The sequence below is a fragment of the Dipteris shenzhenensis genome, chromosome 1 (assembly GCF_047967505.1).
Source record: "Dipteris shenzhenensis isolate YYH24624 ecotype China chromosome 1, Dip_SZ_1.0, whole genome shotgun sequence".
Lineage (NCBI taxonomy): Eukaryota > Viridiplantae > Streptophyta > Polypodiopsida > Gleicheniales > Dipteridaceae > Dipteris > Dipteris shenzhenensis.
The window spans coordinates 40,446,886-40,464,308 of NC_141596.1; the positions used below are offsets into that span (position 1 = coordinate 40,446,886).

Sequence of the window (17,423 nt, forward strand, 5' to 3'; positions counted from 1 at the left end):
CAGAAAGAAACCCATGCCAATATACTTAGCAACGTAGCCACTCAATGGAAGCTCACACTCATATGTAAGGATTTGTTCGAGCTTAGTAAGGGAGGGGATTCTGCCCGTGAAGAAAAACTAAACTCCTCCCCTCGCTAGCCATTCAAGTTCTGGCTTGACATCCACCCCCTCGAGTTCACATGCGCATGAATGCTTTCTCCCACCCTCGAACTAGCTCTTCCTCCTTGCTTCTCTCTCCCGTTATGACACCTCAGCCTATAGTATGGCTTTAGCCTCAACATCATCCATAGAAAACAACCCAGCTTGTAGCTTCCTTGCCAACACCTCGAAATACGGTGGCGAATCATGGTCCTCACAACCCTTTGCATCTGGCAGGATCTCCATAGCAACCTCTACCTCCCTCGAGGCTCCACTCTCATCCCCACTCTTAGCACTCATACATCTCCATCATTTTAGGGTCCCTCTGGCCCCTTTTTGATCCGCTAGGCATGCGTCACACATGCACTCAATTCACTAGACTTTGCAATTTTGACTAAGAGTTTAGTAGGGGGACATATAAGGGTGGTAGTGCTACACAAATAGTACGAATTTAAATGGCCTTCCCATGCATATCATTGCTAGAGTTCATGTATGGAATAGGTTATGAATCTCGATATCATAATTGCATGTGTCACATTTTCATTGCCAAGAGGCTAATACAAAATGTTCAAATTGTACAAATCACACCTAGGTAACGCATACTAGATTTTTATTAATGAAGAATCCAAGTTCAACACATGGATGGGAGTACCTATGGCTTCTTCACGTGTCCTCATTGTCTTGTGATTTAGCCAAAAGGTGAGCATGGTTGCATAATTGGTTAAAATACTATAAGTTAAGAAGTTGGATAAATAGAGAAGGGAGGAATGATGCAAAAAGGTGAGCAAAAAGGATGTTGCTTGATGCATTATTGTTAGAACTATAGTTTAAGGTTGATGTGATGAGCAATGCAGTCATTGGTAGTATGCCCTATATAGTTGACCCCCTTTGTTTTTTGGGGGTGACCTCACCGTTAATGCAAGTTGGCTTATTCTAAAAATAAAAAAAAGGTTGATGAGGTGGTGCTGTAGGTAAAATTGGAGACCTTTGAAAATGTTTGAGACTAGAGCTAGTAGTTGAGGATTGGTAAAGACGGAGAGAAGTAGAGCATTATGCCTTTTGTTTTTTTGACACATGCTATTCTCAACTCAATTCCAACATATGAGGTGGTGGGATGTGCCCTAACAGATAAAGACATGAAGAATATGTCCTATAGTGTACTATTTAGACATATATTCCCAACCATGGTCCTAGAGTGTACTCTTTAGACATGTAAGTGCTACAGAAGCATGGATTATACTGAGTTCTCCGCACATGTACACCAATGGTGCCCCTCTTGCCTCCTTGACATTAAAAAAAACGAGGAGGGGGGGATCAAAATGAGCCTTGTTTTTAGAAAATAAACTTATGATGGGAATTTGTATACAACCCATTGAGCTTGGCACTAGGAGTTACAGAGTGGGCCGGTTGGTTGTTAAGAGAGTTCATGCATCCACATTTTGCTGTGGTTGAAGTGAGAGGGATGAATGTTGGAGTACGATTGAGGAAGTCATACGTGTGCCTTGTTTCTAGAGCATGAACTTGTGATGGGAAACCCATTGAACTTGGCACTAGTAGTTATAGAGTGGGCCAGTTGGTTGTTAAGAGTGTCCAATGCATCCACATTTGAGGTGGGTGGAGTGAGAGGGGTGAATGTTGGGAGTGTGGGCGAGGAAACCCACTGAACCTGGCACTAGTAGTGACTGAGTGGGCCGGTGGGTTGTTAACAATGTCCAATGCATCCACATTTGAGGTGCGTGGAGTGAGAGGGGGGTGAATGTTGGGAGTGTGGGCGAGGAATGCAAAAGTGAGAGGTGTGGAAAAAGTGTGAGAAGGTTGTGAAATGGTGAATTTTAGAAAAGGCAAGGGAAGACGAGAGCCAAAAGGCAAGGGGTTAGGCGAGCTCAAAATTCTAGCAAACATTAAAAAAAAAAAAAAAGAAGAGGAGGAATAACAAGGAATAATAAGAAATAAACGAAAAACAACAACAAGAAAGGTCCAAAGGTGCCTATCCGGTTTGTGACTTGACCGAAAGGCCCGATAGGCTAATCATGATTGGGGGCTAATCGAGGTTAAGGGGGGAGTAATTAGAATTTAAGAAAAAGGGGGGAGGGGGACTGGGGGTTGACTGAGGAAACCCTAAGTGGGAGAGAGGAGGGCCGTCGGATGGGGAGATGGACGGCGGGGGGGATCCACGAAGGCAAAGAATAGAGAGAGTTAATGTGCAAAAGAAAAGGTTATCTTTTTCGTTTGATTTTTTCTGCTTCGTCTGTTTGTTTGTACTGAGTGAGCTTCGTCTTCTCCGTCATCGCCATAGCCTTCCCTTCGAAGCTCTGCTGCTCGCCATCGCCAATTTCCCCTCCCCCCCCTTCGCATTGCTCCCCCTCCCCTCTCCCCTCTCCCCTCTCCACCTCCGATCGCTCCCCTTTCCCCCAGGTATCTCCTCCTCTCCCCTCTTTTCACCTCGCCGCTCTTCCCCTCTCTTCACCCCCACCTCCTTCCCCCCCATTCCTCCCCTCTGAGAATTCCGTCCCCCTTTTGTCGCATTCCTGTCCGTCCCCCCCCCCCCCCCCGGGCGCATTTCTGCCCGCTTTGGTTTGCCCCGTCCTTGCATCTCTGTTGCCATCTCAAAGCTCCATTTTCCACCCCCCCCCTCCCCTTCACCCCTCCCCCTCCCCTTCACCCCTCCCCCTCCTTGATCTGAGGGTTCCCTGAACCTCCTGCTTCTCCACATCGAATTTATGGTTTTCTGCGGTTTGTCCCTTGGCAAATTTTTTTTTTCAGGTGGTGGACCTTGTATACTAGAATGCCGCGGATTCCGAGATCTCATTTCTACTTCTTTGGTTTTGGCTTAACAGGACTTCAGTGGTGATGACGAGCCTGTCTCCAGGTGGCATTTCCTGGCAAGCTTAGTTTCTTCTTTGGAGTCATACGCTATTTCACGAGAATTAGCAGAGGGGACGTTGCCTTCGATAGTTATTTATGCAGCTTGATCTGCTTGACACTATGGGAGAAATGTATACTGTCTGCTGCAAAGGTGAGTTCGTTAATGAATTCGATTTGGATGGGCTGGTAATTAGTGATTCCTGCCCGTGGCGAAGCAGTTTCTGCCTCTTTTTGCGCTAGTACCAGTGACCATTCCTGCCTTCCGTGTATTCTTCATTTACGAGGTTCTCATTGCAGATTATTTACGGCGGCGGCACGTAGTCCTCAATATGTCGGAGAAAAAGAGGGGTTCGTGCCGGATTTATGTATTTAACTGCAGCAGGGTATCCTTCACCGGAGATCTCCATCCATGGGAGCAATTATCAGGGCTGTGATTTATGGATCCAAGCGTGTCATAAATTTATTGTGGTTCACATTTTAATGCCAGTCGAGTTATCTGGACTGAATTTAGGGAAATATTTATAAAGTTTTTTAGTTTTAAGATGGCCACAGAGGACCCTATGCGGATAATGACGGCAAATGGAATGAGGGGCGGTCTTGGGATGGGTGATAATATTAGATCTTCTGGGGGAGGTGGGTTAAGCTCCTCTGCTGCACACGAAGGTGTAGCGCAGGAACTAGGCATGCTCCTGAGGAATCACTCTCGGCTAGATAGCATGCTAAACACAAGGGACATGGTCCCTCACCGAAGTGGAAGTGCTCCTCCGAGTGTTGAAGGATCTCTTGCTTCCATGGGAGGCCTGTTCCCATCCGGGCTAGAATCTAGAAGCCGGCATTCCAGTTCAGGGTCCGGTGAGGGTACTGATATTATTGATTCTGAGCAAGAACTTCGGTCTGACCCAGCCTATTTAGCCTACTATTATTCGCACGTCAACTTAAATCCAAGATTGCCTCCACCCTTATTATCTCGGGAGAATTATCGTCTTGCTCAGCGCCTTGCGGTAAGTGGCTTTGGGGACAAAAGAAAACTTCGATCATTCGATGACAGCAACAGCAGGTCTTTGTTTTCTTCACAGCCTGTCCTCCCAACTCACAATGAAGAGACCGAGTCGTCTGAGGATGAGAAATCTCCTATGGGAAGTTTACTTAGACATGTCTCAGATAATTGGGCAGAAAGGGGAGCTGATGGGTTCTTGGGCCTCTCAAGTGGTGGTATGGGTGGTCGGCCAAAAAGCTTGGTAGACCTTATTCAGGTATTCCCTCTGTAAACTGCAAAACTTATCAGAAGATAGTCATTGACCGGTTACATTGTCTCATCGAAGTTCCTCCAGTTTTTGGCTCCAGTTTTTGGAGTTATTTAAAGTTGAAATTTGATTGGATATTCTCATTTCTTATAATGCCTTGAGTTCTTTTTTACTTCTTTCTTAATAATGTGCATTTGTCATACTTTCAAAGAGGGGCTTTCTAATGTTTTTCCAAAATATAAGTTTATTGGGTTTTTTTTAACGTATTAGATTTTTGGTCTTTAGAACAACAAAAAATCTAAATTTGTATGATTGGACTTATTCTAGTCTTACAAAGGTATATTTTTTGACGTATTATTGCTCACTTTATTGAGCGTATGACCCTGTAGAGTTAGTTTCTCTCTTAATCATACATGCTACGTCATACTTCTTTGTTCTTTGTTCTGAGAAACCAAAAAATTTTAAGGCATCTCGTATGTGCCTAATTTGCACCGAGTCAGAGCTAATGTGATCATGTAATTAAATGCAAGCAAAACTTTTGAAAGCCATTCTCTTTTTGACTCAGCGAAAATAATGAGAAAATTGGTTCTATTACAAGAGCAAGAAGCAAAGTGTAAGGCTTTTGTTCAGGTATTGGCGTTGAATATTATGAAGCAGCAAGATGGGATTTTTAATGTGTCCTTGAACCGTGTTCACGAATCTGATGTTAACAGTGAGTCAACAGTGAGACTCCGAAGGCTGTTGCCCTTAGCTGCTAGTATTGGCTGATACGATTTACTAAGTAGCTATACTCATTAAGTATGATTAAGCAGTTGTTTGACTTTCAACTCACTTTGATAAATCATAAGGACAAGTTTGGGCTGACTCTGAATATTAGTGCTCCTTTTATTTCTTCTTCTGATTTGTGTTGTATGTAGTGAAGGTCATTATGAAGTTACGGTTGTTTGCAGTTTGCAGGTTTTGAGTGTTAAGGATAGCATCCTATTGATTATTCGATCTGTTTTAAGTAGTGGCCATTTCAGCTACATTTTCAAAGCTCTCTTGTCTATAACGATGTATATGGGAGAGAGTAAAATTGAAAATGTTTTGTTTCCTAAGCAAACGGTTTGGATGAATAGGTTGGAGTGTTGTATTCTTCCTTGATTGCTAGCTGTTATCTTGGATGAATAGGTTGGAGTGTAGTATTCTTCCTTGATTGCTAGCTGTTATTTTGGCAGATGCGTCTTGCTTTTGGAAGAATGTTAGGCCTTTAGCATGAAAGCCTTTTGTATACATTGATGCTCATATGAGTGCGTATGCTTGTGCATGCGCCATGTATTACCCCTCACTTGTGGTGCATGTTGGTGAACATAGTTGCTAGTTTTTGCTATCCATGAGGGGGTTGATAGTCTCAAATGTTGCGGGTAACTAACATGAGGTTAAAAACTACTTATTTGATTTTATCACTCACATCATGTAGATGTATGCACACACAAACATATTTGTGTCTATCAACAATAGTAGGGAAAGAAATGCCTACTCCCACATTTTAAGATAGTCTCTCGGATAGTCTAGGTTTTTTTAATTGCTAGAGGTTATCGAGTCTTGGAGCAAAAGCATGAAGCCTGTTGTCCGGATTAGACATATGTTGGTGAACATAGTTGCTAGTCTTTGCTATCCATGAGGGGGTTGATAGTCTCAAATGTTGCGGGTAACTAACATGAGGTTAAAAACTACTTATTTGATTTTATCACTCACATACTCATGTAGATGTATGCACACACAAACATATTTGTGTCTATCAACAATAGTAGGGAAAGAAATGCCTACTCCCACATTTTAAGATAGTCTCTCGGATAGTCTAGGTTTTTTTAATTGCTAGAGGTTATCGAGTCTTGGAGCAAAAGCAGGAAGCCCGCTGTCCGGATTAGACATATGTAAAAGGGGATATATCCTAGTCTTATAAAGGTAATAAGTATATGCTCATGTGAGGTCACTAAGTCACATCACGACTGTGTTCATGTCAAAGTGGATAAGGAAATGGAATAGCATGTTTGTATGGATACCTTTCCAACTTCAACATTAGATGCTTTGCAATATTACAAAGGGACTCTTGGACAATTTTTTACTAGGGAAAAGTACAGCAAGCAAACCTATTTCTAGAGAATTATCGTGCCTTAAGATGCAAACAAGCATGGACTTTTGGACTTTTAGAGAGAGAAATTCATAGTAGTAGATAAATGCATGTCTCACGTCCTGTGTAAAACTCAAGTGTATGGCTCTAGTTGTGTTTACTAAATTATGTATGTTGTTTTCCACTCTACAATCTGCTCTTAAATTGAAATCGCAAAGGGATGGCCTTCGATTGGATTTTGTATTCTTGGTTTAGATTTCATAGATGATTTTGGTCTTTGGGTACCATTAAAAATGTATTTAACCTTCCTTTTTCATCATTTAGTCTTCTCTTCAGTGTCAGGGTTCCTGGATCTATTGCTCGGGCTTACTATACGTCTAACTGTAGGCTCAGATGTGGATATAGGTTCCCTTTTTCGCTTTTTTGTCTTTCATTTGCATCTTAGTGACTATTTGGTACATGGAGAGGGCAGCTTGGGTATGTAAGCATTGCTTCGCTGCTAGGTAATTTTGGTTTCCTAATTTTTGTTTTTATTGCTGGTTCCCCTCTTTTGGCCACTTGGTAGTTTAGTCATCTAGGAGAAGCTTGTAGGCTCTCCCTTTAGAGGTTCTTACTTGTAGCGTTGTTGGTTGCGCGGGCCAACTTGGTCTTTTGCATATGTACTCCATATTTTTTACTCCCCACCTCGCCCCCCCACCTAAACTGCCCAAAACCTGTTTTCTTTTTCCCTTCTTCTCCTTTGCCAATGGGCCCCTCTTCACATCAGTCATTCTAGATGTAGTGATAAAAAAAAGAATGCACCTTTTTACTCTCTGTGTAAAAGAAATATGGTTGGTATTTGGAGGTTAATCGGATACGTTGTTCTTATGATGCTTTCCCTTGTCATTGTAGTTGTCAAAATGTCTAGTCTGTAGGCTACGTAGGGTTCAGTTTGCCCATTCAGCTGGTTGAAAAAATATATTTCATGATATTATTATTGTTATTATTATCAATTTTGGGGTCTTAGATGTGTAGTTGCTTCTTTTTCCTGTGAACATGTCTATGCAGTTTGGGATTGAAATGATTTGCAAGGTTGCCATGGTAAGCCTCTTCGAGGCCTTTTAAGTTTATTGAGAAATTTAGGGTCATTTCACTGCCAAGTTCCATTGCGCTGGAGAGACTCAGTAACTTCCCTTATCAGATATGTCGTTCTGAAACTTTTGTTTACATATATTGCTTACAGGAGGATTTCCCAAGAACACCGTCTCCTGTTTACAACCTTTCACGATCTTCGAGCCGTGCAGCTAATGAAGATAATATTGATGGAGCCTCTGGACTAGATTTACAGCTGGCTCATTTGCGTGATTCTTCTATATCTGCTGCAGCTGTGGCTGAACTAAGTGCTTCTTTATTAGGCACACATGCAGCAACACCTAGTGGTATATCAGCCTCACGCTCAGCAACACCAAATCCTACGATGAATTCTCGCTCAGTAACACCAAATCCCACTTTGAATTCTCGCTCAGCAACACCAAATCCTTCTGCACCTCACATTATTGGGAGTGGTCCTACAGTTGCATCTTCTGGGCCTTCTGGATCAGTTGCAAGGATCCCTACACCAGACCCTTCAAGTATGCGTGAAGCATTTGTGGATGACCTCGCGGGATTGAACAGTGGTTCAAACACTGGGAATAGCCTGTCAAGAACTGGATCGCTGGCTGCCAGCTCTAGTGCAGCTGGAGCTGCTGAGTTGGTAGCTGCTTTGCAGGGTTTAAGCCTCTCCAACATGCAAGGTACTGGCTCCGAACAGCAGGAGCAGCTGAACCTTCCAGCACAGCAGCAGCAGTTGTGGTCACAACAGCGGCATAATCAGCGCTCGCAGAGCTCTCAAGCTCAATCACAGATGTCACATTCTCAGGTTGTTGCCCAAGCTCTTCAGCAGCAGCAGCAGCAGTTTTCTGGGATGGAACATACTTACAAAGCACAGGGAAAATACAGTCTACCAAACTCTCAGTCCCAAAACCTGCAGACTGGGGCTGCAAGTAATATGTATGCAGCAGCAGCTGCTGCTGCAGCCATGTCATACATGGCAGCTGGAAACCCTTACTACCAAAATTTGCAGGCAGCTAACATGTATGCCCCTCAGTATGGACTAGGGGGTTATGCCCTGAACCCCGCCCTCATACCAGGAATGATGGCAAACTATCCTTCTCCAGTAGCCTATGATGCAGCAGCAGCAGCGGCGGCGGCGGCTGCTGCAGCTGTAGCGGCTGGGATGGGTGCACGAGGACCTATATCAGGGTCCTCCAGTGGGCTAGGTTTTGACATGCAACAATTGTATAAATATACAGGCCAAGCAGGGACCTCCCTGCAATCTCATTTACCAGATCCCTTGTATTTTCATTATTTGCAGCAGCTTTCTGCTGAGGATGCCCGTGCTGCTGTAAATTTAAGTGACCCCTCTTTGCTTCGAGGGTATGTACCTGGCAGTCACGTTGATCCTTTGGAATTGCAAAAAAACCAGCTAAGCTCAATGCTTGGGTACCATGCCGAACATAAGGGTCAGTTTCCAAGGAGTGGCTCCCTTGGTGTTCCTATGGGTAGCAAAAGTGGTTCCATTAGCCCAGTTTACTATGGCAGTCCTCCTGGAGTTGGGTTTGTCATGCCGTACTCTAGCTCTCCAATTTCAAGTCCTCTGCTGCCTGGTTCACCAGTAGTTCCTGGAGCCCTTTCACTGAGACAGGCAGAGCGGAACTATCGGCTTTCTTCAGGGGCTGGTAGGACCACTTCTGGAGGGGCTTATATGGGTTGGCAGGGTCAAAAAACAAATGATGTTGGTGAGGATCTCCAAGGATGCTCTCTATTGGAAGAATTGAAGAACAACAAAACTCGGAGGTTTGAACTGGCAGATATTACAGGCCATGTGGTAGAGTTCAGGTAAACTTCTGCATGTTATGTGTTTGTTTTGAGGCAAAACTGTCACACTCATGGGACACTAACATGTGCCTTTCATGTTTTTTGTGTCTTTGTTCAGTGCCGATCAACATGGCAGCAGATTTATTCAGCAGAAGCTGGAGACTGTGTCTTCAGAGGAGAAAGCGATGGTGTTTCAGGAGGTCTTGCCTCAAGCATTTACACTCATGACTGATGTTTTTGGCAATTATGTAATCCAAAAGGTAACAAATTATATCAATTTCGTTGTGTTTCTATAGGTGCTTCTGGTGGAATTCTTGTTTGAAGGTTCATGTATTTAAAGTTTCCCTGCATCCTTGTCTTCAAAAACTTTCATGATCTTATGGATGATGATACTTTGATTCACTGGCTGTCTTTTTTAATTGGTTGCTGGGGAGTTCATGGAATTGTCTTGTTAGTCTTCAGACCCATCTCAATTTTTGTCCTGGTAGTTTTTACAATTTAAGGCAAGGTTTTCAGGGGTTTTGTAATTTTTTTGCAATCAATAGCGAGGGACAGATACTGCTGTATTGTTGAAGTCAAATGAGATAATGGGGTACTAGAACATTGTGAATGAGGCAACATGAAGCAGTCCTTGTGTCTTTGTGTAAAGGGCAGGTATTTGTGTTTTAGGTTCAATCATGCTCCCCTCTTTGGGCTCAAGGGTTAAAGCGTCTTTTTGTACATGATTTTTGATCATGTGCATCCAATTATGCACTCTTTGTGTTGTGTGCGATCAGTTTCCTTTGCAAGCATGCTTTCATTTGTGACAGATTATGCATTTTGTGTCTTTTCACATCGTCTTTTTGAAGGTGAATGCTTTGTTTTGGTGGCATGCTCATAATTCACTGTGGTCATGTCTTCTAGTGCAAGAGGATTTTACCAGATCGAGCCAAAGACAGCCTTAGCAAGTACCTGAGGATTTTTATAGTTTACTGACTAGATCTTTTGGGTATCACACCTTTGTGACAGCTGCAGTCTAAGCTAGTTTGCTTTGCCTGCCTGTTGGGCCGCTCGAAGATGTGTGTCTTTCAATTCATGGGCTGCTTATTTTACTTAGCTTCGAGACATTCTTCTTTTGCTGCCTTGTCATGACTATCCTTGACCTGCTGAAGTCGTAACATGTGAGCCAGGAGATTCTGTGATGGTTTTGCTGCATCTGCATAGAACACATTTCTTCTAAACTTGCACCTAGTGTGCGCCTTGAATGCTACGGACCTACAGACTTGTACAACCATGTGCGTAACCGCTGGTGCTACTGCTACTACCTCTGCTGCTGCTGCTGCTACTACTACTACTAGATCCCAGGAGTCCAGACATACTACTACATTCCTACTACTAAATTTCTAATAATTAGTATGTCAATATATTAGAGGTGGTTATCTTTGTTTATACATTGTTGTACCTAGTATTTCATTTTACATACTAGTGTGAATTTTGTTTGGATACTTCGATGGTAGTTTTTGGAGCATGGAGCTTGCTAGTAGATTTTGTAATTGTAATTTTATTTTTTGGTGGCATTTGTCGTATGCAATTAGATGCCTAGGAGTTGTGACCTACATCTACTAAATTTCTAATACCAGATGGCTAGGAAATGTGAACTATTTCAAACTGTTTAAACACTCCCTCTCACTCTCTCAGTATCACATGATCACTAGTCCGTCAGTAGATTAACAAGTGATTATCTTTGCTTGTACACGGTTGTAATATTGTCCATTTTGTTTTGGATGTTTCATGGCAGTTTTTTGAGCATGGAACTCCCGAGCAAAGGTCAGAGCTGGCAGATCACCTTGTTGGTCGTGTTCTGAATCTGAGCCTTCAAATGTATGGTTGTCGAGTCATACAAAAGGTATCTTCCTATCGGTAATGTTGCACTAGCTAATCTTTTACTTGCCGAACTCTCTCTCTCTCTCTCTCTCTCTCTCTTTCTCACGTGCTCACACACTTGCACTCGCATGCAAGCAGATTTGTTCTATGTTTTAGGCTGTTCTTCCTTTTGCTCGTCTGGTGGGTTTGTTGGTGCAAATTTTGTATTCACACATTTATTAATTATCTTTTGGGTTGTCTCAGGCATTGGAAGTGGTTGACACTGAACAGCAGATAAGCCTAGTTTCAGAACTTGATGGTCATGTTATGCGTTGTGTGCGTGATCAGAACGGTAATCACGTGATTCAGAAATGTATTGAGTGTGTTCCTCCTGATCATATAAATTTTATAATATCTGCCTTCTATGGTCAAGTGGTTATGCTCTCCACTCATCCTTATGGATGCCGAGTCATTCAGGTAGAACATGTTTTATATTGGACAAGATTTTTCGATTTTCTTGCTTCTGGAATTGTTTGGCTCTTGTTCTTGCAACAAACAGAGAATCTCCATAATGATATCTTTACTTGGTGTTTGGCAGAGGGTTCTGGAATATTGTACCGATGAGCAAAAACAGGGTGGTATAATGGAGGAGATCCTGCAGTCTGTTTGTACTTTAGCACAAGATCAGTATGGCAATTATGTTGTGCAGGTACGCATTGCCTTTAAGTTGCAGATTTCCTTTCGGTCCTATCAATATAGGAGAGTGCAGGTTCTCTTTGAATTTAAAGGCATATAGAGGGTTCTCACTCAGCACTGATAAAAACGGAGTTCCTTCCTTGATGTTTCATGGCAGCATGTGTTGGAGCATGGAAGATCTCATGAGAGAAGTGAAATATTAACAAAACTTGCCGGCCAGATTGTACAAATGAGTCAACATAAATTTGCCTCTAATGTAGTTGAGAAGTGCTTAGAATTTGGAGGTCCTACAGAGCGCCAGATTTTGATCAGTGAGATGCTTGGTCATACTGATGAGAATGAGCCGCTGCAGGTGGTTCTTTAGCTGCATATATTTCCTTGGACTGTTAGATTGCTGAAACCCAAAATTCTGCTTTATCTCATTTAACAATTTCCATTCTGTGCCAGGCTATGATGAAAGATCAATATGCTAATTATGTGGTTCAGAAAGTGCTTGAAACATGTGATGATCAGCAACGTGAGCTGCTGCTATCCCGCATTCGCGTTCATCTTCATGCACTGAAGAAGTATACATATGGGAAGCACATAGTTGCTCGCGTGGAGAAGCTGGTTGCTGCTGGAGGTAATTTTGTTATAGAGAAGGATCACAAACATCTTTTGTAGGTCAGGATTTTTGTTTCGCTATGTTGTCACTGATTCAATGTTTGTGGACAGAGCGGCGTGGTGCTCAAGTGGCATCCGCATGATTTCGAGAAACAGGGAAGCTCAAGATATGGAAGGTGTCCCTCCGACTCGTCTTCATGTTTTGTGTGCATATTATACATCTTGACTTCTGGCATCATTTACAGTTTATTGATTTCCAGCAGGAAACAGTTTTCCAAGCTGTTGTGTCAGTTCTCTAACTTCAAGTAAAGATGCAAGAAACACATGCCAATGTAGAGTGCTTTTGCAGATTGTAACGGAATGTATCTTCTATAAGAAAGCTGGTCTGTACAAGTAGGTCAGTCTAACTCAGGTTTCCCACTCAGAGAATATTGATGGGACCCTAATCTTCTGAAGTGTGCTATCAGCTGTAGCCCTTGTTCAGTTTATTTAGGGGTTTGATTGTGCTTCAGCTGGCTTGTACAAAGTGAGGATTGGTATAGTCAACTGTACAGACAGAAATTGAAGGTTGGGCAATATGCCAAGGTAACTGATAATCGGCATGCTGAATGGGCCTTTTCTGCCTTCCATCAGCTGTGAATGGTGTCTAAGATTTATGCTGTACATATGATATGGTTCATGGGTCGGACTGAAGTTCTAAGCAATTGTTGTTGCCAGATGTATTATGTTTCATCATGGCCACGATTTTGTATTTAATTTTTGTGTTCAAACTTAACCGCTCATGTGTCTATGTTCTTCCAATCTGTTGGGAAATATTTCTTATAAAATGCTAGTATTTAAACGTCTAGTGGATAAAGTGAAGTATACTAACGCAACCCCTTCAGATGGCACTTTCAATCTTACATGTGCTTGAAAAAGCTGTTAGTGCAGGACAAGAACCTCAGTACTTGGTAGTATATGCATTATTCAACCTCGTTTTGTTGTCAATTTAGCAATGGATAGCTCTGGACTCCGAACTTCTGATTGTTGTGCTTTTCATCCAATGAAAAAAAATTTGTGTTGAATAGCCTCAAAATATGTAGTAGTTTTTCTGACGGAAGTATGGAAAGAAATTCATGGCCATGAATTCAGACAACTCATTTGAATTCAGACAACTCATTTTGAGTGTTGCAAGATTAAGATAATTGAGAATGCAATGGCTTAATAAATTCATTTTGTAGTACAACTTTCCAGAAGGTTCCATGAATAAATTGGCTTATTATTTCTCATTAGTTTTGTGGGTAGGGTATTCTTCTTCATCCGACCGGTTGTAGCTTAATTGAAGAGAATGTGGACTGTTGGGTGCTGATGACATCAGTGGGGATGTCATAGTAGCTAGTGCTTGCTATGCGTGATGGAGTTTACGGTTTTCAACCTTATGCGTGACTATCATGAGATTGAAACTGCACTATGTTGTGTTTTTAGAGGATGAGTTTGGGAATGTTCCTGGATTCATCTGGGTCTTTACTTTTTTTGATTATTCACCTCTTTAGTGCTAGCCTTGGTCACTGCTGGCTGACAGAAACTCAGTACGAAGACCTTGTATAAATGGAAGACCTTGTATAAATGTATGCTTAAGTATGTGTGGGTGTTTGGATACGCAAGTGTGAAGGCATATGTTCATACTACGGTCTACAGCCACCGTTGGGCGACGATGATGTCAGTGGGGATGTAGTAGTAGCTATAGGCTGTGCTATGTGTGATGGAGATTATAGTTATCAATGGTGAGTGACCACTGACTGTCCTGAAATTGAAATTGTACTGTTGTGTGTTTTCAGAGTTTGGGCATCTTCCTCGATTCATCTAGATGTATCTTCCCGCCCAATTAGTGAACATGCAAGTTTCACATTGTAAAGTTTTTGTGCAAGTTGCGGCTTGATGTTGCTTTGCCCTATTACCTAGATGCCTAAGCATTTAAATGCTCATTTGGGAGAGGCTAAAATAAGCTCGCAATCTTCACAAGCAATTGTAGCTTGAATGAAGAGAATGTGGACTTGTTTTTGATTAGCCTTCTCCTTTAGTGCTAGCCTTTGTCACTTATGAGTCTTTCACCTCTGGAGTGCTGATAGAAACTCAGTAGGACAACCTTTTGCTCAAGTGTGTGGGGGTGTCGATATATACCTGTGAGAGCATATGTAATTATGCAACATGGCTATCTGCTTCGGAAGAAATATATACACTTCCTACATATATCTAGATGAATCAAGGAACATACCCTGAAAACACCACAGGCAATTTCAATCTCATGACTATCACTGCTAGGTTATAAATGATAATCTGCGAGGTTATAAATGATAATCTGCATCAGCCATAGCAGGGACTAGCTACTATGACACGCTCACCATGGCATCAGTGCCCAATGGTGGGTGTAGACCATAGTATAAAATAATTCCTGTACTATTTTTGGGGGATGTCCCTTGTTTAATATTCCATCATCACACTTGTTTCTCTTGGATGTCTTCTCAGTAGTTATGCTTCCATTACTTGTACATTTGTGTGTGGTGAAGCCTGTAGATTAACCGTAATGACAGCTACTCCAGTAGTGAACTGGTTGGCCATACAGAGGTATTAGTTTGGGTCAGCTTTGATATCTTTATGAATCATTTTTTATGTTAAAGCAAAAGAACCCATTCTGGCTTTAATATCTTTATGAACCACCTTACAGGTCAAAGGCTAGCATGCAAACTCATTAGCATAGTTTTTTCCATATGTTACCATACGCATACGTCATACGAGTATGGAAGTATGATTGGAGTATAGTTGAGCCCCTAGGGTTGAAACATAAGTGACCCTAATTTTACCCAAAATTTTTTTAAAAAATATAGATTGATCATTGATCATTGTACACATTAGATTGACATAGAGGTATTAAACTGAAACTTGAAACTTGTATTAATTTTAAAGTCATCACTCATGAGTCATGAATCGTGATTCATCATTCATGAAAGACTCCAGCCTTCAGAGATCGTAGTCATCTGGATTCTAGATTTTGATACATCATACATAGTGTCCACTGTCAAATGATGGAATCATAGATCATAGATCAATAATCAATACTACACTAAAACATCATGATCAAAGGAAGTAGGTACTCACCAAAACATGAAAGGCAAAACATCATAAAGAAAAGGTTGCCAGTGTGCCACAGCTCGGAAATAAAGCATGCATTACAATTCACAACCAATCAGGCTCAAGCCTCAATCTTCATCTTCATCCTCATCCTCTTGCTCATCCTCATCATCATCATCTGCATCAATTGGAATGTGTTGCTGGCTTTTTCTGCTCCTCATCCTCCTCCTCCTCCTCATCACTATCATCCTCATCTGCCTCGCCATGGAACTCCAAAAGACTAGAGTTGCTTGAAGCTGCTGCAACATCCATCGTTCCTGTAAGTGTAACTATAGGGGCTGCAATGTCTTCTCCCTCTATATCTGCTTGCCTTGCTAGCAGCCTATCATCATCCTTCTCCTTGATCATCATTTCTAGGGTCACTTCTATCTTCTCAAATCCCCTTTCCTTGATTTTGGAAATGAGACGCAAATTAGTATGGATGTATACTAATTTCTCGGTATTCTTTGGAAGCAGCCTATTCCTTCTTTTAGTATGGATAAGAGAGAATGTGCTCCAATTCCTCTCACGAGGAGAAGCACATGTGCCTTGCAAGAGCACTTGAAGAGCTAATCGTTGCAAATTTGGTGTGTAAGCCCCAATTGTCTCCCACCATTTTACCCCTTGGTGCATTCTCTTTTCATCCTTTGCAATCGCACAAGCAAATGTGCTTGACATGGATTTGTAAATATCCAACTCATCACAGAAGGTGCCTTGGCTGTGAACATCATACTTGGTGTACCGCTCTATGGCATCCATCCACCCATCGTGCACCTCCTTGTCACTTGGGGCCTATTTCAGCTTGTACAATGTCCTTCTTTAGTCTGCATACCTTTGAAACTGACGTTGGAACCTGAAAACTGGGTGGTTGATCAACATGTACCTCCTCCTCTTGGGTTCCATTCAAGAATGCTGACTTCACAACATCTGGAATATGGACCATCCGTGATGGGCAACCAAAGCAATCACCGTTTGAATAGTGACCATTCGGGCTATGGGGGCAAAGGTCTCCTCGAAGTCAAGTCCCTTTGATTGAACATAGCCTTTTATCACCAATCTTGCTTTATATTTTTCCAAGATCCCATCAGACTTGAACTTTAGCTTATACACTACTTGGTACCTATTACCTTCTACTTGTAGGGTTTGGCCACGAAGTCCCAGATGTCATTATTCAGAATAGTGTCCATCTCTGCCTTCATGGCAGCCCACCACTCAGGTATATCTTTCTCCTCCTCAAAGGTCTGCGGCTCGTGGAGCTAAGCCACTAAGACAAAGTTGGCTGAGGGTGTAGACACATTGCGTAGTGAGCATCAAACTCTGAAACTTGACTCGAGAATGTTCGGGACCCAAGAATCCTGCTAGGTCTTTAGATACCACATCGATAAGTTCCTATCAGCAGAAGTTTACTTTCGGAGTGGATCTAGTGCATCTGGCTCTTCCTCTGGTTCCTAGGATCTTCAGTCATCATCGGTACCGCTATAATGGTCAACTTGGGTGTTGAAACTTTGGGAACTTTGATGACCTCTTCCACTACCTGGGATGCTGCTTCCTCAAAGACCACGCCCCTACATATCAATATCTATTTGTTCATTGGGCCGAAGATGCGGCACCCCTTAGATTCTTCATAGTACCCAACAAAGACACACTTCCTGGTCTTGGAATCTAGCTTTGACCTGTCATCCTTATGCACATGTACAAATGTATTAGAACAAAAAATCTTGAGATGAGATATTGGGCTTCTTACCATAGTATGCTTCATAGGGCCCTCATATTTGCAAAAGCCCTTGGTCTTGGTCCTGTTGAGGATGTGAATTGCAGTATTATCTACTGCACCCTATTAAGATTTCAAGAGATCTCTACCTCTGATCACGATCAATCCC

The 17,423-nt window shown here is 42.2% G+C and overlaps 1 protein-coding gene across 2 annotated transcripts; it reads left to right on the plus strand.

Annotated features, from left to right (window-relative positions):
* The first annotated feature begins 2,394 nt into the window (after positions 1-2,394).
* On the plus strand, positions 2,395-13,171 carry LOC147905829 (pumilio homolog 2-like). Of its 2 annotated transcripts, none has more exons than XM_087374978.1 (11): positions 2,395-2,553; positions 2,976-3,154; positions 3,301-4,256; positions 7,583-9,276; positions 9,374-9,515; positions 11,033-11,140; positions 11,362-11,574; positions 11,696-11,806; positions 11,951-12,145; positions 12,241-12,415; positions 12,508-13,171. In XM_087374978.1, the coding sequence occupies exons 3-11, from the start codon at positions 3,546-3,548 to the stop codon at positions 12,537-12,539; spliced, it is 3,381 nt and encodes a 1,126-aa protein (XP_087231104.1). In that variant the 5' UTR covers positions 2,395-2,553; positions 2,976-3,154; positions 3,301-3,545; the 3' UTR covers positions 12,540-13,171. The 2 variants fall into 2 exon arrangements, with proteins under 2 accessions (XP_087231104.1, XP_087231114.1); XM_087374988.1 differs by lacking the exon at positions 2,395-2,553 and adding an exon at positions 2,850-2,871.
* The last annotated feature ends 4,252 nt before the right edge of the window (positions 13,172-17,423 follow it).

Bases quoted from the DNA above. Each gene is read 5' to 3' on its own strand.
- LOC147905829 (XM_087374978.1), top strand. From the start codon at position 3,546: ATGGCCACAGAGGACCCTATGCGGATAATGACGGCAAATGGAATGAGG. The intron at 11,807-11,950 runs GTACGCATTGCC...GTTTCATGGCAG, and splicing joins ATGGCAATTATGTTGTGCAG to CATGTGTTGGAGCATGGAAG. The intron at 12,146-12,240 runs GTGGTTCTTTAG...ATTCTGTGCCAG, and splicing joins ATGAGAATGAGCCGCTGCAG to GCTATGATGAAAGATCAATA.